This window comes from Grus americana, chromosome 26 (genome assembly GCF_028858705.1).
Source record: "Grus americana isolate bGruAme1 chromosome 26, bGruAme1.mat, whole genome shotgun sequence".
Classification (NCBI taxonomy): Eukaryota; Metazoa; Chordata; class Aves; order Gruiformes; family Gruidae; genus Grus; species Grus americana.
In genome coordinates, this window is record NC_072877.1 from 93,809 (window position 1) to 116,752 (window position 22,944).

The 22,944-nt window shown below is 62.3% G+C and overlaps 2 protein-coding genes across 3 annotated transcripts; one reads left to right on the top strand and one right to left on the bottom strand.

The window, feature by feature from the left end:
* Window positions 1–507: 507 nt before the first annotated feature.
* On the top strand, window positions 508–14,400 carry FER1L5 (fer-1 like family member 5). The gene is given in 50 exon segments (XM_054804352.1): window positions 508–592; window positions 839–894; window positions 1,098–1,259; window positions 1,344–1,496; window positions 1,575–1,703; window positions 1,780–1,842; window positions 1,926–2,082; window positions 2,174–2,289; window positions 2,377–2,488; window positions 2,581–2,678; window positions 2,762–2,830; window positions 2,950–2,993; window positions 3,097–3,173; window positions 3,264–3,352; window positions 3,438–3,551; window positions 3,656–3,833; window positions 3,920–4,044; window positions 4,135–4,226; window positions 4,713–4,899; window positions 4,993–5,148; window positions 5,478–5,591; window positions 5,667–5,830; window positions 5,918–6,032; window positions 6,126–6,228; window positions 6,323–6,495; window positions 6,754–6,930; window positions 7,253–7,364; window positions 7,448–7,525; window positions 7,598–7,779; window positions 7,848–7,995; window positions 8,046–8,185; window positions 8,760–8,909; window positions 9,003–9,180; window positions 9,271–9,296; window positions 9,401–9,442; window positions 9,513–9,629; window positions 9,938–10,069; window positions 10,146–10,301; window positions 10,388–10,479; window positions 11,051–11,203; window positions 11,951–12,130; window positions 12,206–12,341; window positions 12,771–12,859; window positions 12,933–13,028; window positions 13,128–13,269; window positions 13,359–13,458; window positions 13,563–13,765; window positions 13,849–13,958; window positions 14,060–14,207; window positions 14,298–14,400. Coding segments are annotated over 50 exon segments (6,108 nt in total). The 3' UTR covers window positions 14,388–14,400.
* A 231-nt stretch (window positions 14,401–14,631) lies between these two features.
* On the bottom strand, window positions 14,632–22,811 carry LMAN2L (lectin, mannose binding 2 like). 2 transcript variants are annotated; one of them, XM_054804670.1, is made up of 8 exons: window positions 22,672–22,811; window positions 22,470–22,588; window positions 20,998–21,115; window positions 20,528–20,610; window positions 18,409–18,570; window positions 18,220–18,334; window positions 16,927–17,046; window positions 14,632–16,375 (listed from the first exon to the last, which is right to left on the bottom strand). In XM_054804670.1, the coding sequence occupies exons 1-8, from the start codon at window positions 22,799–22,801 to the stop codon at window positions 16,233–16,235; spliced, it is 990 nt and encodes a 329-aa protein (XP_054660645.1). In that variant the 5' UTR covers window positions 22,802–22,811; the 3' UTR covers window positions 14,632–16,232. The 2 variants fall into 2 exon arrangements, with proteins under 2 accessions (XP_054660645.1, XP_054660646.1); XM_054804671.1 differs by adding an exon at window positions 18,973–19,005 and having other exon boundaries at window positions 14,632–17,046.
* Between the last annotated feature and the right edge of the window lie 133 nt (window positions 22,812–22,944).

The following is a 22,944-nucleotide window of genomic DNA, read 5'->3' on the forward strand; positions in this document are numbered from 1 at the left end:
AGGGACATGGGGGGACAGGGACATGGGGGGACAGAGGCACGGAGATGCAGGGACATGGAGACACAGACACATGGGGACACGGGGACATGGGGCGACACAGATAAGGGGATGCAGTGACATTGGGACATGAGGACATGGTGACAAGGGAACGCATGGGCACAGTGCCACAGGTACAAGCAGACACAGGGACACATGGTCATGGCGACACAGGGGCCCAGGTAGACATGGGTGTGGGGACACAGGGACAGCATGACACACAGACATGGGCACACATGGACATGGGTACGTGTGGACACAGCGACACAGGTGCTCACAGACATGGGGAGATGGGGACAGGGGGACGCAGGTACCCAGTGACACAGCCACGCGGTGACACAGTGACACCCACCAAGCCCAGACAACAGCAGCATCCCTGCCCCAGTGTTCCCCCCACGGTACCATTCTGGAACGCGTCCCGGCAGTGGCAGCTCCTTGGCAACGGCACCTCGGTGGCATGGGGACACGGCCATGCTGCGGCTGCTGGTGGCCAGCGCCCACATCCCTGGGCCCACCGGCTCCGGGCCCGGCGTGCATGTGTCTGCCCGCTTCAGAGGTACCGCTGGGGATGGGGGGGACACCGCAGTGGCCGTCCCTGTGGGACAGGGTGGTATCGGCCATCGGCATGGCATGGCATCGGCCATCCTGGTGCACCAGGGTGACATCCTCATGTGACGGGATGGTGTCAGCCATGCCTGGGGACAGCATTGGCCATCCCCACACGGGGGGACAGTGCCACTTGTCCCCAGCACCCTGATGTCCCCACCCTGACATGCCACCACTGTCTCTGCTGTCCCCCCAGGCGTCCCCAGGAGCACCCGAGTGGTGCCAGAGGAGCGCAGCCCCACCTGGAACGAGGTGAGGTGACCCCAGGGCGGCCCGCAGTGGCATGGGGCTGCTCAGGACACCCCACCAACCCCTTGTCACCTCCCCACAGACGCTGGCATGGCCACTGGGCGCGCATCCCCTGCACCCCACAGCCAGCCTGACCCTACGCCTCCGGCACTGGGGCCAGCCAGCACCCCGGGGGTGAGTGGCACCCGTGGGTGGGCACCCCGCAGGGGGACACTGTCCCCGGCACGGCCACCCTCACCATGTCCCCCTATCCCCACAGGGACCTGGGTACCACCACGGTGTCACTGGACCGGTTGGTGGCCGACCCCAGCTTGCCGCTGGCCCTCAGCCACGTCCCGCTGCTGGACCCCCGGGGACAGCCCACGGGGGTGAGCACCCACCCATGCACCCAGTCAGCAGCATCCCAGGGGGGCCGCCAGGCACGGTCTGGGGTGCCGCTCATCCCTTTGCAGTGCACCATCACCCTCCGCTGCTACTACGTCCCCCGTGGCGCAGCCAGGGACGCCGCAGTCCCCCTGCAAGGACGGATGTCACCGCGGACGGTGTCACCAGGGACACCCCGCCGCTCCGACAAGCCCCGGGCAGGGAGGAAACAGGATTTCCAGGTAGGGCACCCATAGGTGTGGTGGCACCTGAGGGTGACATCACATGTGGCGGTCACCACATCACCGCCTGTCCCGTAGGTACGAGTGAGGATCATCGAGGGCCACCAGCTCCAGGGCAATGACATCAAGCCGGTGGTGACGGTCCTCATCGGCCAGCATCGTTTCAGGACCAGGATCCGGGTGGGGAACAACCCCTACTACAATGAGGTGATCCTGGGGAGGGGACATGGGGCCCCGCTGGTGTCCCCTCGCCCCACCCTCACCTTCTTTTGCCCATTTCTAGGTGTTTTTCCAAAACTTCCACCAGACGCCTGCCCAGCTGGCAGCGGAGCCTATCTGCATCCAGGTTGGGGCGGGAATCAGTGGCACCGGCAGGGATGGGGACAGCGAGGTGGCTGCTGACGCCATGTGTCCCCCCTTTCATCACAGGTGCTGGACTCACGGGCCACCCGTGCCGAAGCTGTCATCGGCACCTTCCAGGTGAGGGATGGCGGCTTGGGAACAGGGCATCATGCCGTGGTTCAGCCGCTCTCACCCCCTTCGCCATCCCCGCAGCTGGACGTCGGCACTGTCTACCACGCGCCGGGTAGGTGAGAGGGTTGGGGTGACGCCGAGGTGCCACCAGCGTGACGCCAGAATGATGCCAGGGCGATGCTGGAGGTCTCCCACTATGCCAGGACGCAGCTTGAGCTGGAAGTGGCTGAGCCTGCAGCACCCCCATCGCCCCGATGCCGGCTCCCGGGGGTACCTCCGTGTCAGCCTGGCCGTCCTCTGCGCCGGTGAGCCGGTGCTGGTGAGTCGTGTGCCCCCCAATCCTCCCCGGTACCCCCCAAAGAATATTCCCTGGGGGGGTTCCCCATTTTTCCACACACCTCCCAAGGAGCAGGAGAAGCCGGCGGGGAACGAGGACGTGGAGGCCAACCTGCTGCAGCCGCCGCCGTGTGCCGCCACGCTCCAGCTCCGCATCTACCACGCTGAGGACCTGCCACAGGGTGGGTACCGTATGGGTTTGGGGAGGGGAGGGGGTGTGGATCTGGGGGACACACACACCCCCCCGCCCACCTCTTCCCCATCCCTGGTGCAGCAGAGCCATCTCGGCAATGCCTCCCCTCCGTGCTCCCGGTCGGCGGCAAGAGGGGCTTCGTGGCGGCAGCAGTGCGGGTCAGCTTTGCTGGCAGGACGGTGGGTGCCAGGCAGGGGATGTGGGTGGGTGGGCTGGATCCTGTGTGGGGCAGGGGGGGTGCTGATGGCTCTGCCCAACGCAGCTCTGCACCCGGGTGATGCCCCCCGACGCCAGCCCGGCATGGAACGAGGTCTTCTTCTTCCCCCTGCGGGTGAGGTGCCCCCCCTCCCCCCCCCAGCCCTGGCATGCATCCTGCACCCCCATCCCAAAACAGTGGCACCCCCAAAAGGGAGGGCACCTCCCCTCACCCCCATTTTTTCCTCTCCCCAGCTGCCCCCCATCTGTGATGAGATCCAGCTGGCCATCCTCAGTGGGTAAGGAGGGGGCACCCTGCCCGGTTTTGGGGAATCCCTACAGTTTTAGGCGATCTCCCATTTTTAGGGGAACCCTCACACCCCTTTCACTACCCACCCCTAGGTCCCGCAGCAGCAAGGTCCTGGGCACTGCCACCCTCCACCTCTCCCAAATCTCCTTTGCTGGTGCTGAGCTTGAGGGTGAGTGGTGTTCACCCATGGGTGTGGGGTCCCCAGCACCCAGGACCCCCCCCCTCTCTTTCCCCACTGAAGCCCCTCTTTCACTCCCAGAGGGGACCCCCGGCTTTTTACCCTGCTTTGGACCCAGCTTCCTCCCCTTCTATGGTCCCCGGACAGATCCTGCCAGGACACCCAGCACCGTGAGTGGGTGGCAGGGTGGGGACAGCACCCATCTCGGGGGGGGCACCACACACCCAGCCACCCCCCTCCATCCTTATTTTACAGGACACCAGGGTGGCTTATCGGGGCCGGGTGCTGCTGGAGCTCAGCACCCTCATGGGGACCCCAGATGGATGCCAGCGAGACACCATTGCCCCCGAGGACATCGCCCGGGTGCAGGTGGGGACACAAGGACACAGTATGATGTCACCCCCGGAGTCTTTATTTTTAAGTGCCATTTGGGTATTTTGGGGTATTTTAGCCTTTTGGGTTTTTTGCCACAGCGCCACTTGCCCCGCCGCCGGTTTGGGCTGTGTGGGGTCTTTTATTCAGCCACCATGGTGCCAGCTGGCCCAGAGCTCCTGCGCTTCGAGCTCAGTCTCGGCAATTATGGGGACACGGGCGATGTCACCTGCAAACCAGCCGCCTCTGTCACCCCGCATGGTTGTCCCCTCTTCGATGGTGAGGGGGATGCCGGAGTTGGGGGGGACACACAAGGGTGGTACCCTGCGGGGTCCCATGGGATGCTCAGTGCCGTCTGGATACAGGCAACCGCTATCACTACCTGCCGTGGTATGCTGACAAGCCGGTGGTGGCTGTCACCTCCTCCTGGGAGGACGCCGGTCACCGTTGGGATGCCCTAAACCTCCTGCGTGCTGTGTGCCGGCGGTTGGTGAGCACCCATGGGTGACGGCGGGGTGGGATGTGACACCCCCCACACACTTCCTCTCCAGGTTGGGATGGTTTGGGGGTGTCTTTGCAGGAGAGGAACGTGACGGAGCTGCGGGACGCCCACGGGGACACCAGGGGGGATATCGGCAGGAGGCTGCTGCGTCAGCTGGCGCAGGACTGCAGGTGAGAGGGTGGTCCTCAGGGTGGGGGGGTCTTGGGTGTCCCAAAGCAGTGAGCAGTGGGATGCTGCTGGCGGGGGGACCCCTGGGTCTGCCAAGTGGTGTTGGGGGAGGGGGGGTAATGGGGTATTTGGGGACATTCGGAGGGAAAATGAGGAATTTTAGAGGACAATGGGACATTTTGGGGGAAAATAGGACAACTGAGGAGAAAATGGGGTATTTGCGGGGGTAAATGGGGGCACTGGAGGGGAAATGGGGGCACTGAGGGGGAAACAGTGTACTTGGGAGGGGAAATGGGATATTTGGGGGGGGAGCGAGGTATTTCAGGGCAAAATGGGGCATTTTGGGGGGCAACAGGACATTTTTTGGGGGAAAACTGTATTTTGTGGTGGAAACACGGCACTGAGGGTGGAAACAAAGCATTTTTGGGGAAGACAGGGCAACTGGGGGGGGGGGGGGAATGGGGCATTTTGGGGGAGTTTGTTTGCAGGCGGGCACTGCCCCGGCTGGAAGCGCAGCCCACCCCCACGCCGCTGGATGCCCACCTCCGGGCTGCCCGTCTTCACCTCCTACGGCGTGTGGTGGCGGCGGCAGCGGTGCCACCGAGAGCCGGCTGGGACACATTGCTGCCGGTGGCTGAGGGCTGGCTGGGACGTGTCACCGCTCTGGCTGTCGAGGTGGAGGCTGGGGCTGGGTGTGAGGGTCATGGCTGTGGTGAGTTGTGGCCGGTCTCAGCCCACCGGTATGTCTCTCTCTCTCTTTTCCCGCAGCCGCAAGCCGGCATGCCTGATGTGCTGCTGTGGCTGCTGCGGGGGGAGCAGCGGGTGGCCTGTGCCCGTGTCCCAGCGCCCGACCTCATGTTCTCCCGGAGTGGCCCCAGCGCCAGCGGCAGGCTCTGCGGCCGGATCCAGACACTCTTCCTGGTGGTAGGCACCCCATGTCCCCTCCGTGTCACCTCTGTATCCCCATCGTGTCCCGTCTGTGTCCCCTCTATATCTCTTCCATGTCTGCTCCGTGTCCCCATTGTGTCCCCTCTGTGACCCTTCCACATCCCATCTGTGTCCCCTCTGTGTCCGCCCCATGTTGCCCGTGTCCCCTCTGTGTACCCCCATGTCCCCTCCACACTCCGTCCATGTCCCCTCCATGTCCCTCCTAGATCTTCTGCATGTCTGCTCCATGTCGCCCCCGCCCCCGCACATCCCCCTACGTCTCCCCCCACATCCCCCCTTGCCCCCACTCACGCTGTGGGGCGCAGGGCTCTGGGGACATCCGTGCCCAGCTCCGGCTCCGGCTCTGGCTGGGACGGGTGGCCGACAGCAGGGACCTGCCACGGCACCTCGAGGGCACCCTGCGTGTCTACGCCGAGACGGTGAGCCCTAGGGTGAGAAGGGCACCCTAGGGTGTCCCCTGGCCCCCCCCTCAACCCCACGTGTGTCCCCCCCAGTACGAAAACCAGACCAAGCTGCTGGGCAAGTGGGGTCCCCGGGGGCTGCTGGGGCGTCCTGGCTTCTCCGACAGCACCGGCAAAGCCGCGCTCCCCCGCCACAGGATCCGGCCCCCCAAGGGCTGGTGCTGGGACGGACCCTGGACCGTGGAGCCCCAGCGGCGGTGAGTGCTGTGGGATGGATGACACCCACCCTGCCACCTTGGGGCACCTCGGGAAGGGTGACACCAGCATTGTCCCTTGTCCCCAAGGCTGCTGCTGGACATGGAGACCAACGTGGGTGAGGTGCTGGAGGAGGTCTATGAGAACGAGAGCCGGCCGCTTGGCGGGGAGTGGGGACCCGCTGCCGTGGCCAGCACCGATGCCGTGAGTGGGCGGTGGCATGGGGGGCACTGGGGGGGTGGCCAGCAGTGAGGCGACACGAGCATGTCAGGACTCAGCTGTCACCCGGTTTTGCAGAGCGGCATGGCGGTGCCACCCAAGGAGGAGGTGGCATGTCCCCAAGGTTGGCATGTCACCGACGGCTGGCGGGTGGACGTGACGGGGGCCGTGGATGAGGCCGGTGAGTGGGTGTCCCCACTGGGCACCCCGGGGTGGGTGAGTGGGTGTGGGGGGGGGGGGGGGGTGGCGGTGGCAAGGACACCTGGGTGCCACAGGTTGGGAGTATGGGGCGAGCGCGGCCCCCAGCAGCCCCCCGCCATCATGGCACGCCACCGAGAAGACATACCACGTGCATCGGCGTCGGCGCTGGCTGCGCACCCGTTGCAGGGACCCCAGCGCCCAGGGACGTGAGCAGGATGTGGCCGCCTTCCTCCAGCTGGTCGGGATGGTGGGGACAGGGACGGGGTGGTGGGGATGAGGTGGTGGGGATGGGGTGGCAGGGACAGAGGTGGCAGGGATGGGTTGGCAGGGGACAAGGGTGGCAGGGATGGGGTGGCAGGGACAGGGGTGACAGGAATGGGGACAGCAGGGATGGGGACAGCAGGGACAGGGTGGCAGGGACAGGCCTTTGCCCACCAGCGCACTGGTGGGAGCAGCCCTGTCCACCCCCTCGTGCCATGCCACGCTGTCCCCCATGTCCCCACAGCACAGCCCCGAGGCGGCGGCAGGGGCTGAGGCCTGGGAGTATGGGTCCCTCTGGGGATGCCGCTTCCACCTCCAGCCCCGGGCAGGTGACGTGTGCCGGCGGCGCTGCTGGCATCGGCGCATGGTGCCCGTGCAGCCCCAGCCTGTGGCACCCCTCTTCCTGCTGGAGGGCTCCCCGGTAGGAGGGCATGGAGGGATGCAGGGACAGAGGGATAAGGATGAAGGCATGGAGGGATGGACAGAGGGATGGACAGATGAAGGGATGCAGGGACAGGGATGAATGCATGGAGGGATGCAGGGACAGAGGGATGCAGGGACAGGGATGAATGCATGGAGGGATGGAGGGCTGCAGGGACAGAGAATTGGAGGGATGCAGGGAAGGAGGGATGGATGGAGGCATGTGGAGATGGAGTGATGCTGGGGCAGTAGAACAAGGGACAGCAGGACACAGGGCTGGGGGATGAGGGGGACCTCCCCTGCCCCATCCCATCCTGCTGCAGGGCACAGAGAATCCGTCCGAGGATGAACCGGCCGCAGTAGAGCGGCAGGCACGGGGCTCGTCCCGGACCCTCCCACAGCAGCCCGTGCCCCTCATTCTCTGCACCTTCCAGCGTAAGCCCCAGGGGACGTGGTGGGGGGACACCAGGACAGGCCAGCGGTGCCCAGGACCCCCTGCCACCCCACCTCTCCCATAGGGTCCAACTTCTTCCAGCTCCGCTGCTACATCTTCCAGGCGCTGGAGCTGGCACCCCGCAGCACCAAAGCCACTGCAGGTGGGACCTCCCGGCCCTCAGTCCCCACCCCAGTGGGCACCCCGGGGTGCTGACGGTGCCACTGTCACCCAGACCCCGTCGCCCACGTCTCCTTCGTGCACGTCAGCCAGAGCACCCGGGTGCTGCCCGGCACCCTGGACCCCCTCTGGGACCAGACACTGCTTTTTCACCGGCTGCTGCTGTATGGCGACCCCCAGGGTGTCCGGGATGAGCCCCCTGCCGTGGTGGTGGAGGTCTTCGACCAGGACAGAGGGGTATGGCACCCATGGGTGGGGGAGCACCCATGGGGGGGGGGCACCCATGCCCAAGCAATGCCTTGCAGGGTGCCGGTGATTTCCTGGGGAGGAGTGTGTGCACTCCAGCTGTTTGGCTGGATGTGGGGCGCCGGCAGCCGCCCCGGCTTCGGCGTTACCCACTGGGGAGGTCGGGGGGGCCGGCCGGGGAGCTGCTGGCCGCCTTTGAGCTGCTGCATGACACCGAGGTGAGGGGCTGGGGGGGGGGGGGGTGGAATGGGGGGGACCCAGGTGATGGGGGTCCCATCATCATCAGCCTCCCCGGCAGGATGGGTCCCTGGCACAGGTCAGCACCCCGCCCTGGAGGCAAGGGGTCTTCAGCATCCCCCTGGGTATCCGGCCACTCCTGCAGCTGGTGGCACTGGAGGTGAGACCTGGGGACCTCGGTGGGGACCTCGGTGGGGATGGGGTCTGCGTGGGGACGGGGATGAAGGAGGTGGGATGGGGACGGGGAGAGGGATGGGGACAGGGGTGGCTCGGGACAAGGACATGGATTGGACCAGGAATGAAGACAGGATGGACAAAGTCTGGGTGGGGACAGGGAGGGGAACAGGCTGGGGACAGGGATGGGATGGGGACAGGGATAGGACAGGGATGAAAATGGGATGGGGACAAGGTCTGAGACGGAAATTGGGAGGGGAACAGGCTGCGGACAGGGACGGTGATGAAGGTCCTGTGGCTGGGGACAAGGATGAAGACAGGCTGGGGATGAGGTCAGGGATGGTGAAGGGTATGGAGACAGGCCAGGGACAAGGACAGGGATGAAGATGGGGACAGGCACAGAAGGATGAAGACAGGACGAGGACAGGGATGGAGACAGGGACAGGGAGAAGGATGGGGACGGGCACCTTCAGCATCCCACCAGACACGCAGCCCACTTGAGGTGATCCCTGGGCACCCGGGGGACCCCAGGAGGCGTGACAGCTTCTGGGTGCCCCCAGGTGCTGGCATGGGGACTGCGGGGGCTGCGCAGTAGCGTGCGGGCACCCAGCCTGGAGGTGCAGTGTGGGGGCCAGACCCTGCGGACCCCCACCATTGCCGACCTCGCCGCCAACCCCAATTTCCCCATCAATGCCTTCCTGCTGATGCTGGTGAGGATGGGAGGGGTGGACCGGGGGAGGGGAGCACCCCACCCACGGGTGCTGCTGCTGGCACCCCAGCATGACAGCACGGCTCGGCCCCAGCACCTGCCGGCGGAGGAGGAGTACATGCCCCCCATCCGGCTGCGGGTGCTGGACACGCAGGATTTTGGGTACCGGCCCGAGGTGGGGCAGACCTGTGTGCAGGGTCTGGGGCAGTACTGTTGCCAGCCCCACAGCGAGGGGCAGCCGCCCAGCCCCGGAACCCCCCTGCCTGGCCCTGGTATGTCCCAGCCTCATCCCATCCCTGGTACCCCCTGCCCGACCCCTGCCCGCCTCCGGGATGGTTCATTTGCCCCTCTCTCCCCCACAGCTGCTCCCCAGGGCAGGATAAGTCAGGTGAGTCCCCTGGGGTCTCGGCACCCGACCTCAGCACTGCTGGACACCAGTGTCCCCAGTCCTGTGCCTCAGTTTCCCCAAGTTGTCCCCTTTGCTCCCTGCAGATACTGCCCAGGATCCCCACCAAGGAGGGGGCTGCGGACAAGGTGGGCACCAGAATGGGGCCACTGGGGACACCAGGACTGCCCATCCCCACCTCACCCTGTTCCTCACCAGGCTGTGAAGGAGGAGGAGGAGGAGGATGAAGATGAGAATGACTGGTGGAGCAAATTCTATGCGGCCATGGGGGATAAGGCAAAGAGCTGGCGGGGGACCAAGAGGGACAGACTGAAGGTGAGGCAGAGCCTGGGACCTGGGGCAGGGGACAAGGATGGGGACGAGGTCAGGGATGGGGACAAGGATGAAGCAGGGGATTGGGACAGAGGATGTTTGGGGACAAGGACACAGATGGTGATGGGGACAAGGTCAGGGATGGAGATTGGGAGGGGAACAGGCTGGGGACAGGGATGGTGATGAAGAAGAGGATGGGATGGGGACAAGGCTGAAGAAAGGGACAGGGATGGGACGGGATGGGGAGAAGCACCAGGATGGGGATAGGAATAGGAATGGGGATAAGGACAAGGACAGCACCCACTCCCCAGATCTACAGCTGCGAGCTGGAGGCAGTGCCCGAATTCGAGGGGCTGCAGGATTTCTGCCAGACCTTCCCGCTCTACCAGCCAGGGGGTCACCCTGCAGTGGGGGAGGACCCCGTGCCTGTGGGCGAATTCAAGGTGGGTGAGAGCCCCTAGGAGACCCCAGAGCCGGGGCAGGGGCACCCCAGGGTGCACAGCCAGGCAGCTCTTGCAGGGGCTCTTCCATATCTACCCCCTGCCTGAGGACCCCGGGGTGCCCCCGCCGCCGCGCCACTTCCAGGAACTGCCTCCCAGCCAACCCCAAAAGTGCCTGGTGCGGGTCTACATCATCCGGGCCTTTGACCTGCCCCCCCGTGACAGGAATGGGCTGGTAAGGCCACCCATGGGTGCTGGGCAGCGGTCCCCTGTCCTCCCCACCACCCCATGCCACCCTGATGGTCCCCTCCCTGCTGCCAGTGTGACCCCTATGTCCGTGTGTCGCTGGGGATGAAGACGCTGGGCCAGCGGGACCAGTATGTGCCCAACACCCTGGAGCCTGTTTTTGGGAGGTATGGCCAGGGTGGGTGGCAACGGGCGGGTGGCAACGGGCTGGGGGGACCGACCTGGCACCCTGACCAAGGTGCCACGGGGGGCTGGTGAGGCCCCATTCCCCACATCAGCATATCCCTGTGCCACTGGGTCACCATGCCACAGAATCCCCCATGCCACCAGGTCCCCATTCCCTGTGCCAGAAGGTTCCTGAGGCACCAGGTCCCCGATTCCTCTGCCAGTGTGTCCCCATGCCAGCAGGTCCCCATCCCTGTGCTGGAGGGTCCCTGTGCCACCAGGTCCCCCTTCCCCATGCCATCAGGTCCCTGTGCAACCAGTTGCCCCATTCCCAACATCTGCAGGTCCCCATGCCACCACATCCCCCTTCCCCACAACAGCAGGTCCCCGTGCCACCAGATGCCCCAATCCCCAAGCTTGGTGGGTCCTTGTGCCACCAGGTCCTCACGCCACCAAGTCCCTATGCCAGCAGGTCCCCATACCTATGGGTCACGGTCACACTCATGGTGCCAGCAGGTGTCAGCCCTCACGCCGGCACGTTCCCAGGGCTGACGGCACTCCCCCTGCTGCCAGGCTGTTTGAGGTGACAGGGACCATCCCACTAGAGAAGGACCTGCAGGTCTCACTGCTGGACTATGACCTGCTGCCACCCGACCAGGAGATTGGCAGCACTACCATCGACCTGGAGAACCGCCTGCTCTCCCGCTTCCGCGCCCACTGTGGGCTGCCCACCTTCTACCGCACGTGGGTGACCCCCGGGGAAGGGGGGGGGGGGGGGGGCACCCGGGGGCTGAGGGTATCAGGGTCCACGGTCCTGAGCCCAGGAGGGGGCATGGGGGGTGAGCACAAGATGGCAACAGGGAGATGTGGACATGTGGACAGGGAGATGGGTCAGGGGAACTGGGGGGCACAGGGAGATGGGGACAGGGGAATTGGGGTGGCACAGGGTGATGGGAACAGGATGGGGACAGGGTGATGGGGACAGGGGAATTGGGGTGGCACAGGGTGATGGGGAGGGAGAGGGCACAGGGGTCAGCACAGGGGAATTGAGGTGGCACATGGGGATGGGGACAAGATGGGGACAGGGATGAGCACAAAGAGATGGAGAGGGCAAAGGGGGATGAACACAAGATGGGGACAGTGGATGGGGATGGAGAGGGCACATGGGGATGGGGATGAGTTAGGAAAAGGGATGGGCACAAGGAGATGGTGATAGGATGGGCACAGGGGGATTGGGATGGTTACATGGGTGTGGGCACGAGGAGATGGTGAGGGAGTGGTGGGGACAGGATGGGTGCAAGGAGATGGAGCAGGCACAGAGATGGGGACAGGATGGGCACAAGCAGATTGGGATGGGATAGGTACAGAGGGGTGGGGTGGGCACGGCAAGATGCTAAGGGGTGGGCACAGCGAGGGGCACAGGGAGATGGGGTGATGGCCAGGGAGGGGACACCCGGGAGGGGTGACCCACAGCCCACAGCCCACTTGCTGTCCCTGTAGCACCGGCCCCGGGTGCTGGAGGGACCAGCTACCCCCCAGCCGGGCGCTGGAGCACTTCGCCCGCACCCGGGGGCTGCCAGCACCAGAGTTCAGCGCCGAGGGCACCGCGGTCACCTTCGGGGACCACAGCTTCCTCCTCAGCCACTTCGGTCCGTGGGGGTCTGGGTGGGAACGCAGGGGGGGGAATGGATCCTGTCCAGCAGTGTAAGGGTTCAGCCTTACAGAGAGCAGCCCCCCCGTGCACCGGCACCCCGGGGCCCCCCGTGAGCGCCTGGCCCTGCACGTGCTCCACGCCTGTCATCTCGTCCCCGAGCACCTCGAGACCCGCACCCTGTACAACAGCACCCAGCCCGGGCTGGAGCAGGTGGGGACGGGGCACCCTGGGGTGGGGGGGATGGGGACAGGGTGATGGAGACCCTGGGGTGACAGGGACATGGCCAGGGATGGACCCCAGGGTGATGGGGACCCAGGGTGATGTATAGGGGATGCCAGCGGGACAACAGGGACCTTGGGGTGACAAGGACCCTGGGGGTGGGTGATGGGGACCCCAGGGCAGGGAGGGATGCAGAAGTGGGGGGAGAGTGACAAGGGCTCCAGGGGTGATGGGGATCCTTGGGCAGGGGGGACACCAAGAGGGTGATGGGGACCCTGGGGTGATAAGGACAGATGCTGGGGGAGGGGGGGGGGAGGTAATGGGGACCCAGGGGTGATGGGGACGCCCTGGGACAGAGGAGGGGACGCTGGCATGAGGACCAAGGGGTGCGGGTCCCAGCCTCCCCCACGTGCGGCGCAGGGCAAGGTGCAGATGTGGGTGGACGTCTTCCCCGCCAGCCTTGGGCCCCCCGGCCCCCCCGTTGACATCACCCCCCACAAGCCCCAGAGGTGAGCACCCAGCCAGGGTGGGACACGGACATCCTGGGGTAGGTGGTGACATGTCCTCATCTTCCCCCCCAAGGTACGAGCTGCGCTGCGTGGTCTGGAACACACGGGACGTGGACCTGGGGGACACCAACCTGGCGGGGCAGCAGATGAGCGACATCTACGTCACGGGGTGAGGCCATCGCTATGTCGTGTGCATCCCTGGGGACATGACAGCAGGGCTGGGGACAAAGGGTGACGGCGGCATCCCCTCCCCGTGGTGGCACGGCAGGTGGCTGGACGGGCTGGAGGAACAGCGGCAGAAGACGGACGTGCATTATCGCTCGCTGCAGGGGGATGGGGTCTTCAACTGGCGTTTCATCTTCTCCTTTGAGTACCTGGTGGCTGAGCAGCTCTGTGTCCTGCCCCACAAGGTGAGGGGCACCCCGGGGTGGGGGGGGTGCTGGGGTGGGGACAAGGGACAAGTATGACACCCCCCCTTTCACCCTCCCTGCCATGGCAGGAGCATTTCTGGAGTCTGGACGAGAAAGTGCTGAAGGTGCCCCCCAAACTCATCCTCCAAGTGTGGGACAACGACAAGTTTTCAGCTGATGATTTTCTGGGTGAGGCCCCATTTCCCACCACCGGTGACAAGAAGCACCCACAAATGACAGGGAGCACCCATGGGGGACAGCCAGCTGCCCCCCTCCTTGGCTTTTCCCTGCAGGCGTCCTGGAGCTGGAGCTCACCCAGCTGCCGCAGCCCACCAAGCACCCCCAGAACTGTACCCCAACACCGCTGGGGACCCCCCAAAGACCGTGGCCCTGGCGGGGGGCACGGGCCTCCTCCCCGCTCTCCCTTTTCCGGCAGAGACGGGTGAGGGGGTGGTGGCCCTGCACAGTGCAGGAGGGTGGCAAACGGCGCCTCTCGGTAGGTGGTGGGGGGGGGAACAGTGATGCCAGGGTGGGGGGGACAGATCCTGCACCCCATCTCCCATCCATTACCCCCTCCAGGGTAAGCTGGAGCTGAGCCTGGAGCTGCTGACGGCAAAGGAGGCGGAAGAGCGGCCAGCAGGGAAAGGCCGGGAGGACCCCAACATGTACCCGACCCTCCCAGCACCTGTGTGAGTCCCAAGCAGGGATTGGCCCGTCCCCCACCCCAGGGTGGGGAAGAGGGGTGACGGGAAGGGGGACATGGCGTGCCTGAGCTGGGTGTCACCCACAGACGGCCCGAGTGGTCCTTCCTGTGGCTGCAGGCGCCACTGCGCAGCCTGCGCTACAGCGTCTGGCGGCACCACCGCTGCCGCATCAGCCTGGGGCTGGCGCTGCTGCTGCTCCTCGCCCTGCTCCTCACCTTCATCTACGCCACCCCGGTGAGACGGCCGCCCCCCAAATCCCCCATTACCCCTACCACCAGCTGCAGAGCCCCCCCCCTCTGAGCTCCCCTCTCTCCCTCCTTACAGGGTTATTTGGCCATGAAATTGGTTAACCCTCTCCAGAGCTTGCATCTTGCTGGCGGTGAACACCCTGCAGCCGGCACAGGCAAGCCCTGACATGCCATCCCCGGGGAGCACCGAGGGGAATGTCACCCACCTACATCACCTCTTTAATAAAGCCACATCCAGTAACGATCAAAACATCGTCCCCAGTTCTGTAGGCTGGGGGGGGCAGGACACTGACAAAGGAGCTGCTCTGTTTTGGGGAACCCCACAGCACTGGGACGTGGCCCCCCAAGTCCCTATGGCACTCGACAGCATTGGTTTGGGGAGGAAACACTGCATCCAGCGGACGCGGTGGTGACAGGGAGCACGGCCACGTCACACAAACACCCCCACCCACCAATGTTTATTCCGAGACACCAGTTACAGCTCCAGGGAGAGGCACGCATGTTTCATTCCTGGTTATCAGGCAAAAAGAGGCAAAACACCAGAAAAAAAACCCTCTCCTTTCACACCACAATCGTTCAGCACTTTGAAAAAAGCTCCCACCTACCCCAACAACAGCATCCCGCCGAAAAACCGCCAGCCAGGCGTCCCTACCACCCCTGAGACCCCCATACAGATCCATCCCAGGTGCAAGAGTCCTGGAAAGCAGTGGGAGAAGAACAGCTCCCCAGGACACCGGCGAGGAGGGTGCTGCCAATGATGGGGCTGGCGGGGCAGCAAATTTGCCATCTTTATGTCCCCAGAGCCTCTAGGGCTCCAAACTGACCCAACCTCTCCCTCTCCTGGGTCCCTCCGGGGACCCCACGCCCTCCACGTGCCACTACCGACGGGGTCTCCAGGGGCGAAGGCAGCTGTGACAACCGGCAAGAGAAACACAGAGAAATTATTGACCAAAAAACAGTCACTGAGGTAGGAATAAACTACAACTCCCTGAAAGGCAGCGAGAGTTCCGGCTCCCAGAGGCAGGGGTATCACCCCACGAGGCTCAGCTCCTCTTTGGGGGGATCCCGCGATGCAGCGAGCACTGAGGGAAAAGCTGCCAGAAGCCACGACACAACATGCAAATGGCACCGGGGCAGGAGGCTGCAGCAGCCCTACGGAGAGGGGCCAAGCCCCAAGACGCAGCAGCAAACGGTTATTAAAAGTGGGGAACACAGCGTTACACCCCAGGCTGGGGAGGGGTCTGCGGCGAGGCACTGCCCAGGGTCAGTTTTGTAGAGGGGAGTGGCTGCTCCCCAAAAAGGTTGAGCCCAGCAGCCAGGCAGGTTCCCAGCTCGAGCTGCCTCACGACCGGGGTAAGCCAGCAGCATTCTCTGCCCCAAAACACCAAAATTCGGCGATTCGCAGGACACAGAGGGGTTGCACGGCAGCGGGGGAATTTCGAAGTACAAAGAAAAGCAGTCCAGTTTCCAAAGACAGGCGATGGAAAGCAGCCAGAATGGGATGAACAGCTTGGAAAACCCCTCCTGGAAGTGAAATCACTTGAGACAAGGGGTTATGGTGAGGATTATGGTAACGCTGCAAGAGGAGTCTGGGGAGGAAAGCAGGCGCACGGCTCGCTGGCATCCCCTTCAGCTGGGACTTCACAGCCGAGGTGGCGACTTCTGCCCACGTTCGGGCTCCCTGTATGGCAGAGAGACAGCTCAGTGCCGCCAGCGCCCCGCAGCACAGTCCAAAGCAAAGCTTCTTCAGGGGACGGCAGCTCCGTCCTCACGGCGCTCAGCTCCCAGTCCGTCGCACGCCATGCCGGGGATCCCCTGTTCCCTCCGTGAGCAGCGTGGGAGTTCTGGAGCCCGGTGAGAAATGGCGGCCATCCCCATGGGGATTTTCAGGGGGACACGAGGGTCCCTGCCCCGAGGGTCGGTCCATCACACTCTGGCCAGTCCAGGTCGGGTGGGAGCTGGGACGTGGCTAGCAAGGACTAGCAACGGGCCATCTGGGGAGGTTCTCAAGTCAATAGAAGTGTTTCCGGCTCTGCTCCTGCCACTTGTTATAGATGATGACTCCAATGACAATGGCAAAAACGATGGCGACGAGGGAGAAGAAGACAATTAAGAAGAGAGCCAGGCCACTCATGGGCTCCAGCGGCGCCTCCACTGTGTGACAGAGGAAGAAAAACAGCCCTTGAGCCCCCAGAGAGCCCAGCACCCCAAAACCCAGCTGAGATTTGCCTGCACAGGGGGTTTAACCCCACACACATCCTGCCAGGCTCACACCACCCCAAAGCTTTTGGGCCCAGCTCATTGCAAGGGCTAGAGCCATGAGACCTCAGGGCACACAAGGGGCTCGTGGACGCGTCTGTGGTGGGATTTTCTGGGAGAAGATGACAAGGTTCAAACCTCCGTGAGCTTCCAGTGGACCAGCACACCCCATTTTGGTCATGGCACAACCAGAACAGACACACTTAGCCGCCTTTTTCAAGGGTGAGCACTGCTATGTCCACGCCAAATGGAGACGGGCTGTGACATCGGCTGTGTCACACAACGGGCGAGAACAACCAGCGGTGGGAGGAACAGCACGGATCTCCCAATTCCAGCTGGAGTTCAGCTGGTTTGCTGGCGAGATGACGCAGTTTCTGCTCCCACAACCCTGTGGACTTCTCCCCAAATCCCCGCTGGTTCCACCTTCCCCGGCGGCTCTGACTCACTTCCCGGCAGCTTTAAGTTATCCACAACCGGCAGATACACTTCTCTGTCCCGTTTCTCCTCTTCTGGCGTCCGCTCTACCATCAGCTGGTAAAGCTTCAACGAAATAATGTCGTGGTTGTCTGCAAGCAGAGCAAAAACGTGTCTTGAGGCATTGCTGAGAAATATAGTGAGGGCCAGGGGATTTGAGTGCCACGGGCAGCACCATGGGATGTCATCACTTGGGGAAAAGGCGCTGGCTCTCCCTCGAAGGGAGGAAAACTCAACTCCACAGGGCAGGGTCTGAGAGCTGCACCCCAGCGCAGGACCCTCTGCCAACAGGAAGCTTTAAGCTACTTAAACTGGAAAAAAAACCCCAGCCCTGACTGGGAGATCACGAGATTTGAAACCGCTAAGACATTCCCTTTGGGTGGTCAAGCATCGGCCTCACGTGGGACTACTTCCTTTGCTCGTGATGGCGGAGTTATTAGTGGGACAAGGCGAGCACTCCACGCCAGCCTGCCAGTTTCCCGGGCACCGGGCAGGCATCTGAGAGAGAAAAGGAACTTTTGTTGGATCCAACAACGGGCCCAGACACTGGCCATCGATGCGCTTTTGTAGAGGCATAGCTCAAAACGGAGTTAAAACCTGCCAAAAGAGGCATGGCAGGGTAACGCCAGGAGAGAAGTATTATGCCGAGGAAGGTGGAGGGCTTTAGCTCTCCACAAAACCTGATTTCCATCGGCTCACATTGCACCACCGTTTCCAGGTGCAGCCGGCTGGTCCTTCCCTCAGTAACAGGCAGGCGATAGCTCTCAGCTATGAAATCCAAAGTGAAAAACGCCCAGCCGCATCCCAGAGATCAGGAGTGAGCATCGTGGCATGGCCACAATGCCTGGGGTTTGCGGTGACTGCCTTTGGGGCTAACCCAGGCAGGGTTGAGACAGGAGAGTACAGGAGATTTATTTTTCTGTGCTCATCCTGTTTTCACTTCTCCCGAGGCGCATGTTTTGGAGACAGACTCTCCAGCTGAGCCAGTACCACCGTGCCGTTAAGAAAAGCTGGCTCAGCTCAAGGAAAGTGCGAAACGCTCGGGGGAACAACACACCCAGACCGGGCTTTTGGCTCCTCAGGAGTTGCTGCAAGATAAAAACCAAGGCTCCCGCTCACAGCTCAAGGGTGCTTAAAGCACGGAAAGGTCCTCATGTGCGTCCGTAAGGCCCACTGGGTACTGAGCTGCACGTCCAGACACCCAAAGTCGCGCAGGAGATGCCAAAGCTGCTTGGGAAACAAGGCTGGGGACCCCGGGGTGCTACCTGACAGGTCTCCGGTGACAGAAGAGGTCCCAAAGTAGTACCCACGGGGCAAGCGCACTCCCGGCACGTCGATGCAGTCTCTCCACTCGTGTTTACCGTCAATATCGATCAAGACCTGAGAAAGAAGAAGCTGCTTTAGCCCCCTGCCACGGCCCTGCTCCCCACTCTGCCCTGGCAGGCAGCACTCACCGTCAGTCTCCTCTTCACGTAGCGGATCACCAGGAAGGTGTCGTGGTTGAGGTTGCGCACCATGGCCGTGCAGCCCCCCAGCTCCGTTGGTCTGCCGTCCCGGTCATGGTCGTAGGTGAGAGAGCCGTTGTTCACCATAGCCGAGATGTAGGGGAAGACACGCTGCGAGGGGGGCAAGACAGGGGGTGAGCTTCTGCTCTCGCCTCGGCTCTACCAGCTGCCCACGTGTCGTACCACATCTCCGGGGTCAAGAGCCACGACAGCCCTACAGACCTCAAAATCCTTTGCCCCAGCCCCCACCCCCGCCAAGAATCTGTCTCAACAGGACAACAGCATGATCCCACTTCATCCCCCAGCCTTCCTCAGCCTCAGCTCCCAGACATCCAGGATGGAGGAGAGCTGGTTTCCATGCAGTCTCCCAGCTCACGCAGGGATTTCCAGGCTCACGCAGGGATCTCTGGGTTCGCGTAAAAGTTTCTGGAGCTCAGAAGAGGGAATTCCTCAACTGTGAACCAAGGTGAAACCCGACAGCTTGGGAATGGGTAGGTCAGCAAGAGCAAGTACCTGATTTCCCGGGCTGTACCTCCTCTTCTGAGCCTGCCAGTCCAGGGTTATCGCAAAACAAGAAAGAGCACAGAAGCAAAACGGTCACAGACCGGAGTTTAGTATTAACCTGCAACCTGGAAACTTCCTCCCTAGAGAGCTCAGCGTGTTATCGGCTTAGCGGACACTAAAGCAGAGAGGGGTTTAGGTGTTAGGTGCCAAATCCTGGGACACACAGCTAGGAAACGGCGCCAGTGGGCGAAAGCCACATCAAGCGTTACCACATACGGCATTTCTCCTCACTCACACAAATGCCAGCGCCCAAGAAGGGACACATTGGCCACACAACTAACTTGCTCCTCTTCCCTCGAGAGTAAGACACTTCTTTTTGTCCTTCTAAAGGCGAGAGACAGCAGCCGTGAACCCACACGCCATTACAACAACTGGCCGATCAGCATTTCTCCATCTCTTGCCTTCCTCAGTGCTTCACCAGAGGAACGCAGCCCCCTCCAGTTGCAGACTGCGCTGGGAAGCTGGACACTCACGTTCTACTAATTATTTCTTTTAAAAAAGACCCGTTGCACGGCCCTTTACCCCACGAAAGCAGAGCTGCCACCCTGCAAACCAACAGGACCCATCCAACACCACACTAATTCCCGAGTGCTGCTGGTAATGCAGCGCCAGGCGGCTTGAAAAGGCTTTTACGAGCACAAAGTCCAAGTCTGAACAAAAGCCAGGAGTTACTCAACATTTGCTCGGCAGCTCTGAGGTCAGGGCACATCCCAACTGCACCCTTCTGTCTCTCTTCCCGGGATGAAGGGGGTCCTGCAGGGCACTGGGGTTAGCACCGACATCTTGGGGTAAAACAGCGCCTATTTTTTAAGGGAAGCTAGAATTACAGAAGGGTCCAGCTTTGTTTTTGGAGTGATGAAATAGATTCCAGCAGCAGGGTGGGAAGGGGACAGTTTTAACTGCCTCTGCACTCCCTTCCCCACAAGGACGCCAATAAAAGCCAAACAACCAACAGATACATCAGAAACACAAAGGTCTTTAGACAAGCATCTTTTAAAGAGGTAGAACGCAGTCACGCTGCATCCCCGAGAGCGGGAAAGCCGCCTTTCCCATCGTGCGGGCAGCTCGGGTGCTGCTCTACTCAAGGTCTACAAAGACGATGCTCTTAATAGAGCTTCACCTCAACTGCTACTTGCTGGCAGCCTCCAAAAAGGAGGGGAGCTCACAACGCAGAGGTGGTGTCATCAGCTAGTTTTCTCCTGCCCTGAAAGCTTTTTCTCTGAGTAAAGCCGATGACGAAACTACCCCACGGCTTTTCACATCTCTAAAGAGTCATTGCCTCACTAGGAAGAAAAACCAACCGCGCAGAGGGCAGCAGGGACCGGCAGCGGAGAGGAAGCAGAGCAATATCTGGTCCGTGATTTAAGAACTCAAAGAAGATCACGCTGCGCCGATGAAGAGCTGCGTTCACAGTGACGTGAGCCATAACCTCAGTGCTGCCCGTGCCACGCTGGGCAGGCAGCTGGCAAGCACCGCAGTCCCATTTTTATCCCTCCTAGCTCACCTCCTGCTGCTTCTCCTCATTTGGGTAGGTGTCCACGAACACTCCCAGGCCCAGGAAGTTATCCTTGCTTCCAAAGACAGGTCCTAGAAGGAAGGAGAAGCTCTGAAGAAGGGCAGCAAGGCCAGGCAGGCATTGCAAAGGGTTTGTTACCCATCCCTTCATGTTGTTCTCCATTTCGGGTAACGAGGCAGGCGCTGTCCAGACTACACAAAGGCAGATTGGTCTCCCAGGGCCCCCGTAAACCCCCAACCCAGGGTGCCAAGGCTCAGAGGCAGCCTCACGCACGGTCATTATTTATTCCCTCTTTGTCTGCCAGGGCAAAAGAAAAACAGCCCTAATGCCCCAAAACATTGCAATTCCCAAAGAAAGCTGCAAATGCCCACCACGATTTCCTCCTGTGTCCTCAAGAAGGTGGCACGTGCTGCCCGACACCTTTGTCTCCACCCCAGCAGCTACCACCGGCGCTTTACCTGGCTGCATGCGATCTTTGGTGTACCATATGGCAAAGCCGTCGCCATTCAGGTTTTTCTTGCCTTGCCCGTGGATTTTAAAATGCACCTGCATCTCCCAGTCTCGGAGGTAACATGGCTGCAAGAGAAGGAGAATAATTAATTCCAAGGGATATCACTAAGCTCAGGGAATTGGTCATTACCCAAGGCTATAAAAAGCCAAGGAACCAATTCTGATCTCTTGCTATTCTGAGGCAACAGCAACTCCAACAAAATCAGTAACTCAGTAACCCGGGAAAAGGAGAGCAGAACAAGCCCGAGGAGCAGCTCCTAACTGCTGATGAGCCAATTATTTCTCGAGCTACTAACAAATTCCCTGTGCTAACGGGCAGAAAACATGACAAGCTTCTAAGAGATTCGCTCACGCGATCTTGTGAAGCTGGCCGGTGGCTTTGCTCAGAAGCCGCACTTTGGTGGAGCTGTAAACCCAAGCCAAAAAAAAAAAAAAAAAAGCAACCCCAAAACCTCCCCCAATATTTTATAAACACTAAAAGTTGAATGTGACAGATCACTTTTGGTCTCATAGGGCATTTTCCAAACAACTGCAGAGCGGGCTGGGTCCTGGGGCACAGCCCCTCCCCACCCCCCAATTTCAGCCCAAATGGAAATTCTACGGGAATTATCAAGGTATTAGAAGGAACCTTGATGTCTGCAGGGCAAAAGGCTTGTGAGGGGCAGTGAAACACCTTAACAGAGTACGGCGCTGGCACACCGCGCCAAGCCGCCACTTCACCGGCCCTGCTCCAAGATGTGGGCATGGCAAAGGGGGTTGCAGGCACGCTCCACCTGTGGTGGTCCCAAGAAAGACCCCGAGCTGGTCAGCACAGGCACCCCAAATTCACATGGCGCGGACAGAGGGGGCTCAGCCCTTGCAGGACTTGTCATGCCAAAGGCTGGAAGCTGAAGGTCTGCTGGTACCCCCAGCCCCCAAAGCCCCCCAGCCCCCCTCAGCACCCCCAGCAGCTTCCCACTGCCCTCTCCCTATGGCCTCCATAGCCCCACTCAATTCCCCTCTACATCACCTTGGTCCAGACCGTCAAACCTCCCCAGCCCAAACACCCCCTGTGTCCCCACAACCCCTCAAACCTCCCCAATTCGCACACCCCCTCCAGCTCAAACCCCCTTTCCGAGGATCCCAGACCCCTCCCCAGTCCTGCCCACACACCCGCACCCCAAACCCTCTTACTCAGGAACCCCCCAGCCCTTACTTAGTCTCCAACCCCCCCAAACCTCCACACCCCCTCCCCGGCCCCCAATTCCCCCATGCTCACCCCAAATCCCACTTCCCCCCCCTCCCCAACCTGGCTTAAACCCTCTCCTCCGGTCCCCCCCACTACCTCAGCCCCAGGTCGGGTACCCCACGGTCCTGACTCCTCTCCCCCCCCCCCCCCCCCCCCCAGGCCCCCTCCCACCCCGGTCGCCCCCGGGCTCACCACTCGGTTCCAGACGGCTCCCTGCTTGCTCTGCACGTCGGGAGTGAGGCGGATGTACTGGGTCATGACCATGGCGTTGCCCAGCAGGTCCCACAGCCCCGAGCTGGCCGACCCCACACCTGCGGCCCACACGCACCGTCGGTACCGAGCGCCAGTAACAGGCACCGGGAACCGCCTGCCACCGCTCCCCTGCCCCACTCACCCTGATACGGCTTGGAGAGGGAGTGCTCCCGCTTAAGGTGCTCCTCCGTCTGATCGGCCCGCGGCCCGCCCAGCCCCAGCGCCACCGCCAACAGCGCCAGCCCGACCCGCCACCGGCCCGCCGCCGCCATCTTCCCTCCGCCGCCCGCGCCGCGCCCCGCCTCGCTCGTCCATTGGCCGGCCCGCCCCGCCAGACCGCGTGCCGGCTGGCCGAGTGGCCTGTCTGTCAATAGGGAGGCGGGGCGAACGCGGGGAGGATGATGGGTAATGTAGT